Source organism: Hypanus sabinus, chromosome 7 (assembly GCF_030144855.1).
Source record: "Hypanus sabinus isolate sHypSab1 chromosome 7, sHypSab1.hap1, whole genome shotgun sequence".
NCBI lineage: Eukaryota > Metazoa > Chordata > Chondrichthyes > Myliobatiformes > Dasyatidae > Hypanus > Hypanus sabinus.
In genome coordinates, this window is record NC_082712.1 from 107,993,920 (window position 1) to 108,016,787 (window position 22,868).

The following is a 22,868-nucleotide window of genomic DNA, read 5'->3' on the forward strand; positions in this document are numbered from 1 at the left end:
ACATAATGCATAATAAAAACTGTAAATCCTTTGAGGGCTGGTATGTGTTCCCACATCTTACCCTTTCTGAAGTCCACAATCAATTTTTTGGTCTTACTATCATTGAGTGTAAAGTTGTTGCTGCAACTCCACTCAACCAGCTGATCTATCTGGCTCCTGTATGCCGCATTGTCATCATCTGAAGTTGTATTTTTGGCACAACTATTACCTGGAGGAAAGTAGGTTAGTAGTTCCCTATTTTCTCTCTCACCCTTAAAGCTGGGGTATTTTTCTCCAGTTTTGGGAGATAATGTGAGCATCCATTACCCCCACAGCCATCTCTTTTAAACCTGGTCAGGTACCAGGAGGCTCTAATAAAAAAATAGAGGATGTTGGAATGTTAGATAGCATCAGTGAGGAGGAAAACAGGTGATGTTCCAGGTTAAATACCCTCGATTAGAACTGGAAAACTGAGAAGACTAATGCCTTTTATATTGCTTAAGGTGGTGAAGAGAAAAAAAGAGTATGTACGTAATTGGATGCAGGTCAAAGTTATCAAGTGTCAATTACTTTAGATCTAGGAGTTTGAATAGATTGATGCAGAGACAAAATTGAAATAACTTTTTGAAGCAGCATTAGCATCCTCTTTTGGTGGGGGAGAAAATTGGATGCTAATCTGAAAAAGTTAAATTCATTATTGATCCAAGGGATGTAATATACCCAGTTGGAAGGCAAGGTTCTGTTCCTTCACTTCCTATTGACTACTGTAGGTGCAGTATAGGAGTCCGAGATAGAAGAGGTCAGAGTCTTCTGCATTGTAGGCACTGAATCCATTGTAATAAATTGGAAGGTGTATAAGTGAAACTTTGCTTCACCTAGAGGTATTTTTTGAGTGCTTGTTTGGTGGAAAGGGGTGAGATGAATGGTGTGCTTTGGAGAGTGCCATAGGAAGGGAAGTAATTGTAGAGGTGGAATAGAGGATCACTGACTAATAGAAGGTTTGGTCTCTTTGGAGTGCTGAAAAGAATGGAAGGCGGCAGAGAAAATGGAAGATCTGATGAATGTATGTAGATGTTTTTATGAGACAAATGGAACCATCTCCTCATTCTGGCTAGAAGTAGAGGGGGTGAACAAGCTCAGGTAGAAGGATGATGAAAAAGATGTAAGGCATACCAGCTTTCAACAGCCAGGGCATAGAGAGAGAATAGTAAGATAATGGTATGTCTAAATAAAACTACTCAAGCTACATCTGGAGAGCTGTGTGCAGTTTGGTCACCACACTGGGAAGGGTGCTATTGCTGGGAGCTGAGATGGGAAGATTGCGATGCACCCTGGAGAGCAGGTGTTATTCTTGAAACATTATATAGGCACTCCATCAATCGAAGGGGATGTACCTGGCCTGGAATTGAGCATGGCCAGGTCATTAAAAGTTCAGTGAAGGTGTATTTTGGGAACTGTGATCGTATTCCAGACATTTTAAGTTAGCTGTAGGTAAGGATAAAAATAGTCCTTGGATAAAAATACGAAATGTGGGGAAGGCTGATTTCAATAGTATTAGGCAGGAGCTGGACTGTGGAGGGTAAATCCACGTATGATGGGGGGAGTCCTTTAAAAGCCAGCTGAATAGAGTTCAGAACCAGCCTACTCCTGTGAGGATGAAAGACAAAGATGGCAAGGTTCGGGAATCTTGGATGACAAGAAATATTGACAGAAAGAAGGAAGCGTATGTATAATTTGCGCAGCTGAAATCAAACAAGGCACAAGGAATATAAAAGAAACAGGAAAGAACTTAAGGAATTACAAGGGCTAAGGGGTCATAAAATGTCCTTGGCAAGTAGGATTGAGGAGAATCCAAAGGCATTTTATATGTATATTAAAAAAAGTTAGTAGTTTGGGGACAGGTAGTTCCACTCAAGGACAAAGGATGAACTTGCTTTCACCTTAGAAGAAAGGGTGAAAGGTTGACTCCAGTGACAAGACACTAAATGAGTAGTCTACATCGGTATTCATCAAGGAGAAGGACAAGAATGGTGGTGAGATCCAGGAGGGGTATGTTGATATTTAGGAAGTAGTGTTGAAAAACAGTAAGGTTGTTTGGTCTCCAAGGCCTGATAGACCTACCCCAGGATACTAAGGAAGGCAAGGAAAGAGATTACTGGGACCTTAACTAAAATCTTTGTATTTTCCCTTAGCCATATACAGAGTGCCAGAGACTGGAGGACAACTAATGGTGTTCTTTTAAGAAATTACAGGCTGGCAGTCCTTCCGTCAATGGTGGGGAAATTAGTGGAAATGCACAGACTTATTACAAATGGCCAGCAAGGCTATCTCATAAATTTGATTTGTTTTTGAGAGGTGAGGAAAATGACTAATGAGTGTAGGACGATTGGATGTTGTCTACGTGGATTTTAGTTGAAAAAAAATCGATGACGTCCCTCATTACAGGCTGGCCTAGAAAGAGAAGTCACATGGCATCCACAGTGTCTGGTAAGTTGGATACAAAATCAGTCTGGTCATAGAAGGCAGAGGTAGTGGTGCAGGGTGTTTTCTGCAGCTGGAACTTTGTGACCAGAGGTGTTCCATGAACATCAGTGCTGGGGCCTCTGCTGCTGATATGTACAAATAATCTGGATGAAAATGTAGGTGATCTAATACATATATTTATACACTACATGAGATTGGATGAGTTGTGGATAGTGAGGAAGGTTGAAGGATACAGCAGAATATAGATCAGTGGAAATCTGGAACAAGAAATAGTGCACATTGTTTAATCTAGACAAATGTGAGACCTTAAGAGCATTAATGTATGGAGATCTTAAGGTGCAAGTCTATAGTTCCCTGAAAGTACCAACACCAGTGGCTAGGTGATGGCAGGGTAATGAGATAAAATTCAGGAAGTCATGTTGCAGCTATATGAAAGTTTGGTTAGGTGACACGTGGAGTATTGTGTGCTGTTCTGGATGCTGCATTACAGGAAGGATATGGTGGCTTGGGTATGGAAGAGGTTGGTTGGGATATTGCCCGGATTGAAGAGTTAGTTTAAGAAGAGGTGGGACACTCTTGAATTGTTACTTTCTGGAGGCTGAGAGTTGTATATAAAGTCTGGAGAAGTGTAGATAGTTCTTTTCCCCCATGGTGATCATGCAAAGATATGAGGGCATAGTTTTTAAGTCAGGAGGACTGTTTAAAGCAGGCTGACAAGGTAAGGTTTTTCTTTTAAAAGAAGCAGTGGTAGGTGTCAGGAATGTTCTGCCAGAGTAGAAGTAAATACAGCTATGATAAAAAACAGTTCTGTGGCACTTACAGGTACACGAACAGGCAGGAAATGAAGGGACTCAGATCATATGTAAACATATGTGATGAGTTCATTCGGCATCCTGGTCAGTACAGAGTGAGCTGATTGGCCTGTCCTATCTCTCTGCTGTACTGTTCTATATTCTATGACTTAATTGCACTTCAGAGTTTGCAGATGAAATTTCCAAGGCTGGTACCTTTCATTTATGAGCAGAGATCAGATAGACTGTGCTTGTTTTCTTTGGAGTAGAGGAAGCTGATTGGAGGTGTACAAAAATACCAGGAGCATAGATGGAGTGGGTAGTAGGAAACTTGTCATATTATCAGATAACAGATAGCAGATGCCAAAAACTCAAGAATATAGATTGAGGGTAAGGGGAAAAGGGGGATCTGGGGAATAATTTTTTTCACCCAGAAGGTGGTTAGAATCTGGAACATGCGATTCAAGTGAATGGTGGAGCCAGAGACACTAACCATTTAATATTTCAAAGTACAGGTGTCCCCCATTTTATGCCACTTTGCTTTTACAAAAGACCTACATTAGTAACCTGTTTTTGCATTACAAAGAGGATTTTTGCTTTTATGAAAATTTTTCCCATATAAATTAGTGGTTCTTCGCTTTACGCCATTTCAGCTTAAGAAAGGGCAGGACACCTGTAAATTTATCGTCAAAGTATGAACATTTCATCATATACTACCCTGAGATTTATTTTGTTGCCGGCATTCATAGTAGTATAAAGAAATAACAGAATCAGTCAAAAAACCACACACAACTGATAATTAATATGCAAAAAGACACTGAAAAAATAATGACAACTAAATGTCAATAAATAATACTGAGAACATGAGCTGTAGAGTTCTTGTAAGTGAGTCCATAGGTGAGTGAAGATATCCTCACTCGTTTAAGAGCCTGATGGCTGAAGTGTAGTGACAGTTTGTGAACGTATGTCTCATGTACTTACTTCTGGATGGCAGCAGCAAGAAGACAGCATGGCCTAGCTGGTGAGGTCTTTTTGGTGTTGCTTTCTTGTGGTTGTGCTCCTTGTAGATGTGCTCAATGACTCACTGGGGGATCAGCTATTCTGAATTGGGTGTTGTACAATGAACCAGAATTGGTTTGAGAGTTTAAGGTAAAGGGGCCCTTGCCCTGTAATTTGAGGAGCAGAAGAAGAAGCTAAAGTCAGATGTATCAGTATTACAGTGGAGAAAAGATAATTACTGAGGCATGAGAGGGGAACTGGCCAAAATTGTTTGGAAAGGAACACCAACAATGATGACAACAGAGCAGCAAGGGATGGAATTTCTGGGGGCAATTCAGAAGACACAGAATATATACATCCTAAAGAGTAAAATATATTCTGAAGGCAGGATGACACAACCACAGGTGACAAGAGAATTCAAAGCTAACAAGAAAAGCCAAAGAGAGGGCATATAATAGAGCAATAATAAGTGGGAAGCTAGAGGATTGGGAAGCTTTTAAAAACCAACAGAAGGCAAGTTAAAAAAGTCATAAATAAGGAAATGGTAAAATATGAAAGTTAGCTACCCAATAATATTAAATAGGATACCAAAATTTTCTTCAGATATATAGGTGTAAAAGAGAGATGAGAGTAAATATCATTAAGAATCAATGGATTCTGGCATGGTTCCAGAGACTGGAAATTTGCAAATGTTACTCTACTTTTCAAGAAGGGAGAGAGCCAGAAGAAAGGAAATTACAGGCCGGTTAGTCTGATCTCAGTAGTTAGGAAGATGTTGGAGTTGATTGTTAAGGATGGGGTTTTGGGGTACTTAGAGGCACATATTAAAATAGACCCTAGTTAGCATGGGTTCCTTAAGGGAAAATCTTGCCTGACAAATCTGTTGGAATTCTTTGAAGAAATAACAAGCAGGAAAGACAAAGTAGAATTGGTGGACGTTGTGTACTTTGATTTTCAGAAGGCCTTTGATAAGGTGCCACATGAGGCTGCTTCACATGTTAAGAGCCCATGGTATTACAGGAAAGGTTCAGGCATGGAAAAAGCAGCGGCTGATTGGCAGGGGGCAAAGACTGAGACTAAAGGGAGTCTTTTCTGGCTGGCTGCTGGTATTTAGTGTTATTCCTCAGGTGTCTGTGTTGGGACCGATTCTTTTTACATTATATGTCATTGATTTGGATGAAGGAATGACAGCTTTGTTGTCAAATTTGCAGCAAATTTTGAGGAAGTAGACAGGCAACAGAACAACTTGCATAGATTGGGAGAATGGGCAAGGAAATTGCAGATGAAATACAGTGTCGGGAAATTTATGGTCATGCACTTGATAGAAGAAATAAAAGTGTAGTCTATTTTCTAAATGAACAGAAAATTTGAAAATTTGAGGTGCAAATGAACTCTCTTGGGAGTTCTCATGCAGGTTGAGTAGGTGATGAGGAAGGCAAATGTAATGTTAGCATTACTTTCGAGGACTGAAATATATAAGCAAAGATGTAATATTCATGCCTTATAAGGCACTAGTGAGGCCTCACTTGAAGTATCGTGAACAGTTTTGGCCTCCTATCAAAGAAAGTATGTGCTGAATGGAGAGGGTTCAAAGGAAGTTTGTGAAAATGATTCCAGGATGAAAGGCTTGGCATATGAGGAACGTCTGATAGCTCTGGGGCCTCTACTCACTGGAATACAGAAGGGAGGGGTTTCCTCATTGAAACCTATCAAATATTGAAGGGCCTTGATAGAGTGGATGCAGAGAGGATGTTGCCCATGGTGGTGGAGTTTAAGACCAGACGAGACAGCCTCAGAATAGAGGGACATCTTTTTAGAATGAAAATAAGGGGGTATTTCTTTAGTCAGACAGTGAATCTGGGGAATTCATTGCCACAGGCAGCTGTGGAGGCCAAGTCATTGGATATATTTAAGGTAGAGGTTGATAGATTCTTGATTAGCTAGAGCATGAATGGTTACAGGGAGAAGGCAGGAGATAGGACTGAGAGGGAAAATGGGTTAGCCATGGTAAAATGATGGAGGAGACTCAATGGGTCAAATGTTCCAATTCTGCTCCCATGTCTTATGGTCTAATAAGTATCAGGATGAAGACTACAGACCAAGTGTTAAGAAATGGAAATAGTACAGATAGTTCCATGATGGGCTGAAGGGCCTCTTTCTGTGCTCTATCACTCTGGCTCTAAGGGCATTACAGTCCTGGAGAGAGATCACACAGATGGGCTGGAATTAAAAGTCAAGAAGACATTTTATGGTGAGTATATGTTACATCATCAATGAGTAGGAAAGACGTCGATTAGCCAATATGCAGGCAACTGACAAAAAGTGCAAAGAATTGCAGGATAATTATAATAGGGGTTTAATTATCCTAATGTAAACTGGGATTGTAGTTGTGGGTCGCTTAGAATTGCAGCTGAAAGTAATCACCAAGGAGGAAGACATAGAATGCAGTGAGCTGATAGTGGACATGCTGATATTCTGGAAAATCAGACTTGAGGAAGAGGAGGTGTTTGATGTCTTGGAGTACATAATGGTGGATAATCTTCAGGGCTTCATGAGGCAGTATTGAAGTTGCTGGAGCTATGGTGGAAACTTTTTTGTGTCTTTAATAGTCATAGGTGGGAACATAGCTACTGTTGTACTCAATAAGGGTAGCAGAGGTAAGGCAGTTAACTACAGGCCTGTGAGCTTTTACATCTACAGTAGGGAAATTGAGGGACAAGATTTATTTACACTTGGAAAGGCCGGGATATGAGATAGCTTGGTTTTGTGGATAAGAAATCTTATTTCAGTAATTTGGATTTTTAAAGAGATACTTCAGAAGAATAATGAATACAATAGATGTTCTTTATAGATTTTACTAAGGCCTAGGACAACATTGCACATGGTCTGCTAGTCCAGGAGGTTAGTACACATGAGATCCTCGGTAAGCTTGAAAATTAAATCCAAAATTAGTTTAGTGATGAAAACAGAGGGTCCCATGGGAGGAATGCTTTTTTGATTAGAAGTCTGACCAGTAGTGTACTGGGACCTTTGAGACTCACTGGTATATAATTCCTAGGGTTATCCCTACTCCCTTTCTTTAAAAAAACAAATAACATTTGCCATCTGCAAGCATTTCATAGTACTGTGGGCAATAAGGATGCAAAGATCATTGCCATCGGGGCAGCAATCCATAATAATTGGGGTCTATCCTGTTTTTCCCTGAGGACTTCAAGCCATCAACACTACAGCACAGAAGTGGGCCCTTTGCTCATCTAGTCTGTGCCGAGCCATTAATGTGCCTAGGCCCATTGACCTGCACCTGGGTCATAGCACCCCATACAACTCCCATCGATGTACCTATCCAAATTTCTCTTAAATGCTGAAATTGAACCCACATCCACCACTTATGCTGACAGATTGTTCCACACTCTCACCATCCTTTAAATGAAGAAGTTCTCCTTAAACATTTCATCTTTCACCCTTAACTACTGGCCTCGAGTTGTCATCTCACCCAACCTCAGCAGCAAAAGCCTGCTTGCATTTACCCTATCTATACCCCTCATAATGTTGTTTATCAAATCTCTTCTCAATCTTCTATGTTCTAGAGAATAATCTGTTCAAACTTTCCCTATAACTCAGGTCCTCAAGTCCCAGAAGCATTCTTGTAAATTTTGTCCGCACTCTTTCAATTTTATTCCCCGTAGGTAGGCAACCAAAGCTGCAGGCAGTACTCCAAATCAGGCTTGACTAATGTCTTATACAATTTCAATATAACATCCTAACTACTGTACTCAGTACAGTAATTTATGAAGTCCAAAAGCTTTCTTTACGACCCTATATAGCTGTGACACCACTTTCAAGGAATGATGAATCTGTATTCCACGATCCCTCTTCTTCCACACTCCTCAGTGCCCTACCGTTCACTGTGTAACAACTACCTTGGTTGGTTTTACCGAAGTGCAACACCTCACACTTGTCTGTATTAAATTTCATCTGCCCTTTTTCAGCCATTTTTCGAGCTGGTCCAGATCCTGTTGCAAGCTCTGATAGTCTTCCTTGCTGTCCAGTATACCTTCAGTATTGGTATCAGAGCTGTATCTCTTGCCAATTTTCCATCACCAGTGGGCTTTTGAACCGAAAAGAACCTGTGTGAGCCACGTTTAATGTGGAGGCTCCAGTAGCAATTTATTCTCTGCGATCATGACAGTTGGTTGACAGGGTCACACAGCCTTGTAGCTTGACCAGTGCCTCTGTTGCTATTGTGGGTGGGGGTGGGGGGGGGGGGGACTATCTATAGAACACTCCCCATAAAGTGTTTGCTCACTTTTGACTTCCACCTACAATGACCTAGTAGACAATCCCTCCATAACACCCTCCCTTTCTGCAACTGTAATTTTATTGCTGATTGGCAATGCCACTCTCCCACCTTTTTTTACCTTCCTCCCTGTCCCTTTTGAAACATCCACACCCCAGAACATACAGCAGCCTGTGCAAGGGTGGCACGCAAATTCGTGAAGTATTCCTTAATTTTTCCATAGCAGTCAGTGCAATGCCTTATCCCGCTAGTGATCACCAGTCAAGGTTTGATTCCTGCCACTGTCTGTAAGAAGTTTGTACATCTCCCTGTGACCACATGGTCATGGGGAGAACGTATGGTGCTCTGGTTTCTTTTATGTTCCATGGACATACAATTAGGTTAATGAACTGTGGGCATGCTGATTTGGTGCCAGAAGCATGGAGACCCCAGCATAATCCTCAAACTGTGTTGTCTGTTGACTCAAATGACACAGTTCACTGTATGTTTAACCCTTTTGATGTAAAGCTAATAAAGCTATTCCTGTCCTTGTGACAACCAGTTCTCTGTAATAGCCACAACATTGTAGTTCCGGGTAATAACCCATGCTCTAAATTCATCGGATAAGTTTATAGTGTATCCCCAATCTCCACCTGAACTGTCAAGCTATTTTGGAGAGCAGTTTGCGCAGAGGCAATTACTTTCCTGAAGCACGAGTGGATCTGCTTGTTTTCTGTGACAGTCTAGTTTAATGGTCCTTGTTACCCTTAGCTGTGGTTTCTAGTTAGTGACTGACTTGAATTTAAACTACAATCCATTATGAATTAACCACTGTGTTCCCAGTACTCCTTCAGTCATGGCTCCTCCATCACTACTGCCCCTTCAACAGGACAGTACCTACACATCCCATAGCATATCATGCATGCCCCATTGCCATTACTGAGGCACTGCGTCACTCCAACACAGCTGTCTCCAAGACAGTCATGCTCTATCCTTGCTGACTATACATTTTTTCCTCGGGTGCCATGCCTCCTCCCTCCCACCCCTCTGCATTCTCCCATCAAAGTGCAGTTGTCACTCCTTGTCCATCCTTGGGAAGGCATACACTTGCTGTGAGCTGAACACTGAATCTACTCCCCTCTGTGTTGTTGCCAAATGTAATTCCCCTCCTGTTCACTGCATGTTGCCTGCACTGCGTCTGCTTATGCTTTGTCAGTTTGTTTCTCTAGTGCTTTGCTGCTGCTCTGCCTGCACCCTACTGTCATCTGCTTTTCTATCTGAACTTTCCACATCTGTGTTTCTGATAGATAAGTCTGTTGAGGGAAGTCATTATTTTGTTGTCTTGGTGACTGGTTGTGTCTCTGCTCTTTGTTTAGTTGTGCTTTGCATTTATTGAGTTCTGCCTAATCAGTATTCCAATGGGCTGTTTAGTAGGCCAGTAACAGGTTGCGAAGATGGGGGAGCGGGGGTGGGGGGAGAGGAAGAACAGCAAGTTTGATCCCCTTATCCTTGCCTTGAATTGCAAGTTGACAGTGATGATGTATAAACCTTAGACTGAAATATCTTTCGATTAAAGTATCATTCGAAAGCATCGCTTTTCCCAACAATTGTCAGCTTAGTCAGCAGTTCTCTACTACTTGACTGCATGACTAGATGAGGGACCTGGAGCTGTAACACTTTGTGTGATCTCAGCACAGTTGTTGGAGTCAGGAGCAGTCTGTCTCAGGAAGCCAGTACTGCCCTCTGTGCTGACCCCTGGAATACTGTTGGACTGACATGCTCATGTGTTGGATTGACTTCTTTTACTCTTGTTTTGCTGAATGAGCACTAACTGTAATTTTGTGTCCAGTATTTGGGCTAAATACTATAATGGAGATTATAACCGAAGCTGGAGTAGGTAGTGAAGGTGGGTCTTTTGCATGGGCTGTCATACTCTTTCCCAGAATGCTCTGCTTCCCTCATTGGGCTGTTTGTAGCTCGACCTGCCCTCCCCATCCATTGGGCAATAAATGTCCTCCATCTCAGCCCACTCATAGTGCTGTCAGTGACAGTGTGCTTCTCATGTGCAGTTCATCATGATGCCTTGTTTTTGCATGTGATGAGGGCAGAAGCTTTGCTCCCACCTTCTTTTGCCTTGTCCTTAGTTCTGCAGTACCTCGGCCAGCTGCCCATTATTCCTGGGTCACCTGCTCATCCCTCTCCCTGGTCTGTATTCTGATCCCTCATGCCTCTGCCCTTCAGATTCTGCTTTCACAGGGGTCTGCTATGGCCTTTGCCTTTCCCTTGCACTGCACCCCTGCTTTCCCTCCAACATATCTGTCCTGCCAACTTCGAGCCACTGCTCCTGGACTTTAACAAGCACTTGACAAATAGAATTGGAGGTTTTCCTTTCCCAAGCAATTGTGTATGAGATCAACATATCCTTGTCCACCTCATGAAAAATGACACTCTGCCTTCACCCAGTTAGTCTGTCTGTCTCCTGTCATAACTTAGTGATAAGGCCGGGCAAGAGAATTCCTTCGCTGATTTGCTATTTCTTCTTGTCTGCTTGGGGTGATGCAAAAGGAGCTAAGGGATTTCTCGGTGGGGTAGGGGGAGAATGCTGGAAGAGAGTTGCAGCACTTTAAGGATGGCAGAAGCAGAAAGCCTCCCAGCGCATCTGAAAGAGGATGCACTTCATGGAACTTGCAACCTGCACTTGTCCTACTTATGCACTCTGCTATAAATCTCTATCACTTTGGGATAAATACAGGGAGTTCCCCTATCCAGGATCCATAGCTCCCTCACTCCCTCCTTCCCATAGATTCAAAATGACAGCCAAGCCCCAAAGCCTCTCCCACCTTGCTGGAATCTCTCTTGCTCTCTCATTTCCTGCCCTAGTGCTCCAATGCTCCTAGCATACTACTACAGCCTTCCTACAGACAGTATGGCCATTCCCAGGCACCATCTGTCCTCACTGCCCATACTCAGTCCCCACATTCAGAGGTACTCACTTCCCTGTCCTCCGCAGTCAATACCAGCATCTCACCCTGGACACTAACCAGCTGATCCTGCCCATACCTAACAACAACTGTCCTGCCCCGCCCATCCCAACTCCTAACTCCCTGCACAGCAGTCCTCCCCACTCACTTCTCATATATACTGTTACTTGTCATAGCCTTCCTGGATACCTCTTCTGTGTTTCCACTCACCTCCACTTTTCCACCCCACACCCCCCCAGGCCCCTCTTTTCTCTCCCCTCTTTACCCCCAAGTATCCTCCCATCCCCCTGGGCCCCTCTCACTGCTCCCCCTCCCTGCCAGGTCTGCCTTCCCTTTTTCCTCCACCTGGGCCCTCTCCCATCTTCCCCACCTCCCCGGGCTCCCCTCCCCTTTCTATCATCACATGTACCTCATTCTAAATGAGCATTCCATCCCGACTTCAGCCAAGTCTGTGTATGATTGCAGCACTCATATCCCAGTCTGACTTGTAGCTCCACACCATTTTCATATACTTTTCAAAATTTGTATGTGTTTGCATCCCTTGTGATGACAGTGACCATTCTCTGACACTGTTGCTTCACTTATTCAGGTACCAGGCGAGCGCTGGTTGATCAGAAATCGTCTGTCATAAAACACAGTCCGACTGTGAAGAGGGAGTCCCCATCACCACAGGGCAGAGCGAACAACAGCAGGTACAGAGAGGGAGAAGGCGCAACACTGGTAACCCAGGGTAGGAGAGGGGGAACAGCCAAGGAGGAGAGAGGGTGAATGACAGGCAGGACATGATGGGAGAGGGAGAGCGACAAGCCTGACTCAGTAAGAGAGGGTGATGGGTGGGCAGCAGGGGGTGGGGGATGTCCAGAGCAACTTTGACAAAGGATGTTGTGCAAGCTGTTTCGAGTTTTGGTTGCAGGTGCTGACCCGTGACCTATTGGTGTTGCAGTGAAAACCAACAGTTCCTGAAGGAGCTGGTGCAGAATGTACTGGATGGTCAGGGTGTTGGTTGGTTAAACATGAAAAAGGTTCGGCGACTCCTGGAAAATGAGCAGCTTCGTGTGTTTGCCCTCAGCAAACTCAACAGGACGATCCAGTCTGAGGAGGATGCCCGACTGGATATCCTAAAGGATGTGGTAAGACGTTGTTTCATGGTTTCGTATGATATGCCGTGCTCTGGATTTTGTGCCATTTCTTGATGAACTTGAGCTGGTATCTGTTCTAAACCCATTAAACCCATTCCCCCCCCCCCCCCACCCACCCTGTCCCATTTCTTGGCTTTTTCAAATCCCTCTCCCAGTCCAGTTTAATTCCCAGTAATGAAAAATGCAGCTATGCGGTTCACAGGGTTGTTCAGGGGATATAGTAGAGTCAACCTCATTGGGTGGGTTTGGAGTTGGTAAAGGGCACACAGTGTAAGGATGACAGGATGCCTGCTGAAGGACATCAGTGAATCAAATGGGGTTTTTATGATGTGCATAGTAGTAGTTATTGTAACCAAGATTAATAGTTGCTCCAAAAACCTGCAGATTAACTGAGGTTGCATAGGTTCTGTGGTGAGATTTGAACTTTGGATTACTATTCCACTCATGTAACCCCTGCACAGTCACTCTTCCATGTGGTTTCTGGTCAGATAGGAAGTGCAGTATCACAGATATCTTGTTATGAACAAATTGCTTGTTCAAAGTAGTTGCACTGTCCTTGTCACTTTGTGTATTGTAGATGTTATCTTCATGGTAAGTTCCCAACTTCATTCAATAAAGCATCCATTATGTAGTATGGAACTTGGTCATAGCATACGAAATGGATCAATATCAGACTGTGGGAATTAGAATCAGGTTTATCATGACTGATGCTTGCCATGAAAATTGTTCTGTGGCAGAAATATAGAGTAATATGTAAAAAGATACTATAAATTGCATAAACAGAAATATATAGAGCAGATTCTAGTTAACTGGAACACATTGGCATTGGCTGAATTAAGCGGCTGCTCCAATTAGCCAAAGATTCATGGAAATAGTTTAAAAGGCATAAAGACAAGAAACCCTTTCACAATTTGTTTTTAAATGAAATAAAGAACAAAGTAGAACACTAGCAATATCTCTACAATAGCATAAAATTGTGTATTAGTTCCTAATAGTATTGGATAGAAGAATTTTTCCAGTTTATGCCGCTTTGATCTTTTGATTGACTGTAAATGAAAAAAATCAGTGCAGACACCAACTGCAGATAGTTTTTTCAAGACATGATGTGATTAGGAACTTTGCAAGATTTGTTGGGCTGAATGACCTGTTCTTGTCAAAAATCTTTAATGTTCTAATGGGCTACTACCATAGAAAGCTTTTGATGAATGCATCCTCCAAATCTTCACTTTTATTTAACATTTAAGATGACTGTGATGCCTTCAAATTCTTTGTAGTTCCTGATTTGTTGAAGTAGTGATGTTGTTTCATTTCACTCCTGGCCATTTCTGGCATCTCCAATCCTGAATGCTTGAAACCACGGTGATCCCCAGTTCTGAATTGTCATACTGCTTTTTTCTTGCCAAGTATCAGTGAGAAAAATTGCACACAAAATGTTGGAGGAACTCAATAGGCCAGGTAGCAAAAATGGAAAAGAGCATAGTCGACGTTTTCGGCCGAGATCCTGCGGCAGGACATTCTATTGAAGATATCTCTGTGAGAGCTGTCCGTTTCCCTCACTGTCACTGGGTGACACTGGTGCAATCTGTGAGCTGTATTGATTAATGGGTTTTCCTGTAATTGCAGGAGATCAATAAGAAGGTGTACCGTGGGATGTTGGACCTACTGAAGTGTTGTGTGGCCAGTTTGGAACACTCGTATAGCAATGCTGGCTTGGGAGGGATGGCCAGTGTCTTCACCCTGCTTGAGATTGCCCACACTCACTATTATGTCAAAGGTAAGAAGACACACTCAGTGGCCAGGGGGACATCACTACAACCACTCAGCAACAATGGTGAGTTTTCATCAGAAAAGGAAAGGGCCAAATGAAAAGGGAGGCAACCAAAAAGAATATCCGAAGGAAATTTTACACAACTCCAAAGGAAGCAACTCCAGGTCAATAAACCACTGCCACAGTGAACAGCAACAATGACAGCTGACATCCCTGTCCTAACAAAGGGACAACTTATCACACACTAAGGCTTTGAAAGACAGAAGCATGAGATTCCTGACCACTACTCCCCAGCACTGCAGCAGATCCATACACCACAGGCTGGACACACATTGCTGGTTACAGACACTGCTAACCCTACAATCGGCAGCACTGGGTACAGACACTGCTGAGACCCTACACTCCGTACTGGGTACACACACTGCTGACCCTACACTCGGCAAAACTGGGTACAAACACTGCTGACCCTACACTCGGCAAAACTGGGTACAGACACTGCTGACGCTACACTCAGCACTGGGTTCAGACACCGCTGAGACACTACATGCAGTACTGGCTACAGACTTTGCTGACCCTACACGCATCACTGTTTACATACACTGCTGACCCTGCGCTCAGCACTGGGTACAGACACTGCTGACCCTGCGCTCAGCACTGGGTACAGACACTGCTGACCCTACACTCACCAGCGCTGGGTACAGACACTGCTGACCCTACACTCACCAGCGCTGGGTACAGACACTGCTGACCCTACCCTCAGTACTGGATACAGACACTGCTGAGACCCTGCATGCAGTACTGGATACAGACTTTGCTGACCCTACACGCATCACTGTTTACATACACTGCTGACCCTGCGCTCAGCACTGGGTACAGACACTGCTGACCCTGCGCTCAGCACTGGGTACAGACACTGCTGACCCTACACTCAGCACTGGGTACAGACACTGCTGACCCTGCGCTCAGCACTGGGTACAGACACTGCTGACCCTACACTCACCAGCGCTGGGTACAGACACTGCTGACCCTACACTCACCAGCGCTGGGTACAGACACTGCTGACCCTACCCTCAGTACTGGATACAGACACTGCTGAGACCCTGCATGCAGTACTGGATACAGATACTGCTGAGACACGACACGCAGTACTGGATACAGACACTGCTGACCCTACACTCACCAGCGCTGGGTACAGACATTGCTGACCCTACACTCAGTGCTGGGTACAGACATTGCTGACCCTACCCTCAGTACTGGATACAGACACTGCTGAGACCCTGCATGCAGTACTGGATACAGATACTGCTGAGACACGACACGCAGTACTGGATACAGACACTGCTGACCCTACACTCACCAGCGCTGGGTACAGACATTGCTGACCCTACACTCAGTGCTGGGTACAGACATTGCTGACCCTACACTTGGTCGTACTGGGTTTAGACACTGCTGACCCTACAATCAGTACTGTTTACAGACACTGCTGACCCTACACTCACCAGCGCTGGGTACTGACACTGCAGACCCTACATGCAGTACTGGATACAGACTCTGCTGACCCTGCGCTCAGCACTGGGTACAGACACTGCTGACCCTGCGTTCAGCACTGGATACAGACACTGCTGACCCTACACTCAGCACTGGGTACAGACTCTGCTGACCCTACACTCAGCACTGGATACAGACACTGCTGACCCTACACTCAGCACTGGGTACAGACACTGCTGACCCTACACTCAGTACTGGATACAGACTCTGCTGACCCTACACTCAGCACTGTTTACAGACACTGCTGACCCTACACTCAGCACTGGGTACAGACACTGCTTTCCCTACACTCAGCACTGTTTACAGACACTGCTGACCCTACACTCAGCACTGGGTACAGACACTGCTGACCCTACACTCAGCAGCGCTGGGTACAAACACTGCTGACCCTGCGCTCAGCACTGGGTACAAACACTGCTGACCCTGCGCTCAGCACAGGTTACAGACACTGCTGACCCTGCGCTCAGCACTGTTTACAGACACTGCTGACCCTACACTCAGTACTGGGTACAGACAGTGCTGACACTACACTCAGTACTGGGTACAGACACTGCTGACCCTACACTCAGTACTGGGTACAGACACTGCTGACCCTACACTCAGTACTGGGTACAGACACTGCTGACCCTACACTCAGTACTGGATACAGACACTGCTGACCCTACACTCAGTACTGGGTACAGACACTGCTGACCCTACACTCAGCGCTGGGTACAGACACTGCTGAGACCCTACACTCAGTACTGGGTACAGACACTGCTGACCCTACACTCACCAGTGCTGGGTACAGACACTGCTGACCCTACACTCACCAGTGCTGGGTACAGACACTGCTGACCCTACACTCAGCACTGGATACAGACACTGCTGAGACCCTACACTCAGCGCTGGGTACAGACACTGCTGACCCTACACTCACCAGTGCTGGGTACAGACACTGCTGACCCTACACTCAGCACTGGATACAGACACTGCTGACCCTACACTCAGCACTGGGTACAGACACTGCTGACCCTACACGCAGCACTGTTTACAGACACTGCTGACCCTGCGTTCAACACTGGGTACAAACACTGCTGACCCTGCGCTCAGCACAGGTTACAGACACTGCTGACCCTGCGCTCAGCACTGTTTACAGACACTGCTGACCCTGCGCTCACCAGAGCTGGGTACAGACAGTGCTGACCCTACACTCAGTACTGGATACAGACACTGCTGAGACACGACACTCAGCGCTGGGTACAGACACTGCTGAGACCCTACACTCAGCGCTGGGTACAGACACTGCTGAGACCCTACACTCAGCACTGGGTACAGACACTGCTTTCCCTACACTCAGCACTGTTTACAGACACTGCTGACCCTGCGTTCAGCACTGGGTACAGACACTGCTGACCCTACACTCACCAGCGCTGGGTACAGACACTGCTGACCCTACACTCAGCACTGGGTACAGACACTGCTTTCCCTACACTCAGCACTGTTTACAGACACTGCTGACCCTGCGTTCAGCACTGGGTACAGACACTGCTGACCCTGCGTTCAGCACTGGGTACAAACACTGCTGACCCTGCGCTCAGCACAGGTTACAGACACTGCTGACCCTACACTCAGCACTGTTTACAGACACTGCTGACCCTACACGCAGCGCTGGGTACAGACACTGCTTTCCCTACACTCAGCACTGTTTACAGACACTGCTGACCCTGCGCTCAGCACTGTTTACAGACACTGCTGACCCTGCGTTCAACACTGGGTACAAACACTGCTGACCCTGCGCTCAGCACTGTTTACAGACACTGCTGACCCTGCGCTCACCAGAGCTGGGTACAGACACTGCTGACCCTACACTCAGTACTGGGTACAGACACTGCTGACCCTACACTCAGTACTGGGTACAGACACTGCTGACCCTACACTCAGTACTGGGTACAGACAGTGCTGACCCTACACTCAGTACTGGATACAGACACTGCTGAGACACGACACTCAGCGCTGGGTACAGACACTGCTGAGACCCTACACTCAGCGCTGGGTACAGACACTGCTGAGACCCTACACTCAGCGCTGGGTACAGACACTGCTGAGACCCTACAATCAGCGCTGGGTACAGACTCTGCTGAGTTCCGACAATCAGAGCTGGGTACAGACACTGCTGAGACCCTACAATCAGCGCTGGGTACAGACACTGCTGAGACCCTACAATCAGCGCTGGGTACAGACACAGCTGAGACCCTACACTCAGAGCTGGGTACAGACACTGCTGAGACCCTACACTCAGCGCTGGGTACAGACACTGCTGAGACCCTACACACAGCACTGGGTACAGACTCTGCTGAGTTCCGACACTCAGAGCTGGGTACAGACACTGCTGAGACCCTACACACAGCACTGGGTACAGACTCTGCTGAGTTCCGACACTCAGAGCTGGGTACAGACACTGCTGAGACCCTACACACAGCACTGGGTACAGACACTGCTGAGATCCTACACTCAGCGCTGGGTACAGACACTGCTGAGATCCTACACTCAGCGCTGGGTACAGACACTGCTGAGACCCTACACGCAGTACTGGGTACAGACACTGTTGACCCTACACGCAGCACTGGGTTCAGACACTGCTGATGCAACATTCAGCCATGGGTCCAGACACAGCTGAGACCCTACACTCAGCACTGGGTACAGACACTGCTGACCCTATACTCAGCGCTGAGTACAGACACTGCTGACCCTACACGCAGCGCTGGGTACAGGACACTGCTGACTCTACACGCAGCACTGTTTACAGACACTGCTGACCCTACACTCAGTACTGGATACAGACACTGCTGACCCTGCGCTCAGCACTGTTTACAGACACTGCTGACCCTACACGCAGCGCTGGGTACAGGACACTGCTGACTCTACACGCAGCACTGTTTACAGACACTGCTGACCCTACACTCAGTACTGGATACAGACACTGCTGACCCTGCGCTCAGCACTGTTTACAGACACTGCTGACCCTACACTCAGTACTGGGTACAGACACTGCTGACCCTACACTCAGTACTGGGTACAGACACTGCTGACCCTACACTCAGTACTGGGTACAGACAGTGCTGACACTACACTCAGTACTGGATACAGACACTGCTGAGACCCTACACTCAGCGCTGGGTACAGACACTGCTGACCCTACACTCACCAGTGCTGGGTACAGACACTGCTGACCCTACACTCAGTACTGGGTACAGACACTGCTGACCCTACACTCAGTACTGGGTACAGACACTGCTGACCCTACACTCAGTACTGGGTACAGACAGTGCTGACACTACACTCAGTACTGGATACAGACACTGCTGAGACCCTACACTCAGTGCTGGGTACAGACACTGCTGACCCTACACTCAGCACTGGATACAGACACTGCTGACCCTACACTCAGCACTGGGTACAGACACTGCTGACCCTACACGCAGCGCTGGGTACAGACACTGCTTTCCCTACACTCAGCACTGTTTACAGACACTGCTGACCCTGCGCTCAGCACTGTTTACAGACACTGCTGACCCTGCGCTCAGTACTGGGTACAGACACTGCTGACCCTACACTCAGTACTGGGTACAGACACTGCTGACCCTACACTCAGTACTGGGTACAGACACTGCTGACCCTACACTCAGTACTGGGTACAGACAGTGCTGACCCTACACTCAGTACTGGATACAGACACTGCTGAGACACGACACTCAGCGCTGGGTACAGACACTGCTGAGACCCTACACTCAGCGCTGGGTACAGACACTGCTGAGACCCTACACTCAGCGCTGGGTACAGACACTGCTGAGACCCTACAATCAGCGCTGGGTACAGACTCTGCTGAGTTCCGACAATCAGAGCTGGGTACAGACACTGCTGAGACCCTACAATCAGCGCTGGGTACAGACACTGCTGAGACCCTACAATCAGCGCTGGGTACAGACACAGCTGAGACCCTACACTCAGAGCTGGGTACAGACACTGCTGAGACCCTACACTCAGCGCTGGGTACAGACACTGCTGAGACCCTACACACAGCACTGGGTACAGACTCTGCTGAGTTCCGACACTCAGAGCTGGGTACAGACACTGCTGAGACCCTACACACAGCACTGGGTACAGACTCTGCTGAGTTCCGACACTCAGAGCTGGGTACAGACACTGCTGAGACCCTACAATCAGCGCTGGGTACAGACACTGCTGAGATCCTACACTCAGCGCTGGGTACAGACACTGCTGAGATCCTACACTCAGCGCTGGGTACAGACACTGCTGAGACCCTACACGCAGTACTGGGTACAGACACTGCTGACACATCATTCAGCGCTGGGTTCAGACATTGCTGACCCTACACGCAGTACTGGGTACAGACACTGTTGACCCTACACGCAGCACTGGGTTCAGACACTGCTGATGCAACATTCAGCCATGGGTCCAGACACAGCTGAGACCCTACACTCAGCACTGGGTACAGACACTGCTGACCCTATACTCAGCGCTGAGTACAGACACTGCTGACCCTACACGCAGCGCTGGGTACAGGACACTGCTGACTCTACACGCAGCACTGTTTATAGACACTGCTGACCCTGCGCTCAGCACTGTTTATAGACACTGCTGACCTTACACTCAGCACTGGGTACAGACCCTGCTGACTTTACACTCAGCACTGTTTATAGACACTGCTGACCCTGCGTTCAGCACTGGATACAGACTCTGCTGACCCTGCGCTCAGCACTGGGTACAGACACTGCTGACCCTGCGTTCAGCACTGGATACAGACTCTGCTGACCCTGCGCTCAGCACTGGATACAGACACTGCTGACCCTACACTCACCACTGGGTACAGACACTGCTGACCCTACACTCGGCGCTGGGTACTGACACTGCTGACCCTACACGCATCACTGTTTACATACACTGCTGACCATGCGTTCAGCACTGGATACAGACACTGCTGACCCTGCGCTCAGCACTGGATACAGACTCTGCTGACCCTGCGCTCAGCACTGGGTACAGACACTGCTGACCCTGCGTTCAGCACTGGATACAGACTCTGCTGACCCTGCGCTCAGCACAGGATACAGACACTGCTGACCCTACGTTCAGCACTGGATACAGACTCTGCTGACCCTGCGCTCAGCACTGGGTACAGACTCTGCTGACCCTACACTCGGCAGCACTGGGTACAGACACTGCTGACCCTGCGCTCAGCACTGGATACAGACTCTGCTGACCCTGCGCTCAGCACAGGATACAGACACTGCTGACCCTACGTTCAGCACTGGATACAGACTCTGCTGACCCTGCGTTCAGCACTGGGTACAGACACTGCTGACCCTACCCTCAGTACTGGATACAGATACTGCTGAGACACGACACGCAGTACTGGATACAGATACTGCTGACCCTACTCTCACCAGCGCTGGATACAGACACTGCAGACCCTACACGCAGTACTGGGTACAGACACTGCTGACCCTACACTCAGCGCTGGGTACAGACACTGCTGACCCTACACTTGGTCGTACTGGGTTTAGTCACTGCTGACCCTACACTCAGCACTGGGTACAGACACTGCTGACTCTACACTCAGCGCTGGATCTAGACAATGCTTACCCTACACGCAGTACTGGGTACAGAAATTGCTAACCTTACACTCAGCGCTTGGTACAGGCGATGCTAACCCTACACTCAGCAGCACCTGGTACAGACTCTGCTGAGACCCTAGACACAGTACTGGATGCAGACACTGCTGACCATACACTCGGTAGCGCTGGGTACAGACACTGCTGAGACACGACACGACACACAGTACTGGATACAGACACTGCTGACGCTACACTCAGTACTGGGTACAGACACTGCTGACGCAACATTCAGCCATGGGTACAGACACTGCTGAGACCCTACACTCCGTACTGGATACACACACTGCTGACCCTACACTCGGCAAAACTGGGTACAGACACTGCTGACCCTACACTCGGCAGCACTGGGTTCAGACACCGCTGAGACACTACATGCAGTACTGGCTACAGACTTTGCTGAACCTACACTCAGCACTGGGTACAGACTTTGCTGACCCTACACGCATCACTGTTTACATACACTGCTGACCCTGCGCTCAGCACTGGGTACAGACACTGCTGACCCTACACGCATCACTGTTTACATACACTGCTGACCCTGCGCTCAGCACTGGGTACAGACACTGCTGACCCTACACGCATCACTGTTTACATACACTGCTGACCCTGCGCTCAGCACTGGGTACAGACACTGCTGACCCTACACGCATCACTGTTTACATACACTGCTGACCCTGCGCTCAGCACTGGGTACAGACACTGCTGACCCTACACGCATCACTGTTTACATACACTGCTGACCCTGCGCTCAGCACTGGATACAGACTCTGCTGACCCTGCGCTCAGCACTGGGTACAGACACTGCTGACCCTACACTCACCAGCGCTGGGTACAGACACTGCTGACCCTACCCTCAGTACTGGATACAGACACTGCTGAGACCCTGCATGCAGTACTGGATACAGATACTGCTGAGACACGACACGCAGTACTGGATACAGACACTGCTGACCCTACACTCACCAGCGCTGGGTACAGACACTGCAGACCCTACATGCAGTACTGGATACAGACACTGCAGACCCTACACGCAGTACTGGGTACAGACATTGCTGACCCTACACTTGGTCGTACTGGGTTTAGACACTGCTGACCCTACAATCAGTACTGTTTACAGACACTGCTGACCCTACACTCAGCACTGGGTACAGACACTGTGGTCCCTGCACTCAGCACTGGGTACAGACACTGCTGACCCTACGCTCAGCACTGTGTACAGACACTGCTG

At 47.1% G+C, this 22,868-nt stretch overlaps 1 protein-coding gene across 5 annotated transcripts in view; it reads left to right on the top strand.

Moving 5' to 3' along the window:
* madd (MAP-kinase activating death domain) overlaps nucleotides 1-22,868 on the top strand; it is a 248,446-nt gene that overhangs the window by 150,472 nt on the left and 75,106 nt on the right. For all 5 annotated transcript variants that reach the window (XM_059975345.1, XM_059975346.1, XM_059975347.1 and 2 more), the window contains exons 16-18: nucleotides 12,100-12,202; nucleotides 12,454-12,640; nucleotides 14,273-14,423. In XM_059975345.1, the coding sequence (XP_059831328.1) occupies nucleotides 12,100-12,202; nucleotides 12,454-12,640; nucleotides 14,273-14,423 (441 nt within the window). The remainder of the gene's footprint in view (nucleotides 1-12,099; nucleotides 12,203-12,453; nucleotides 12,641-14,272; nucleotides 14,424-22,868) is intronic.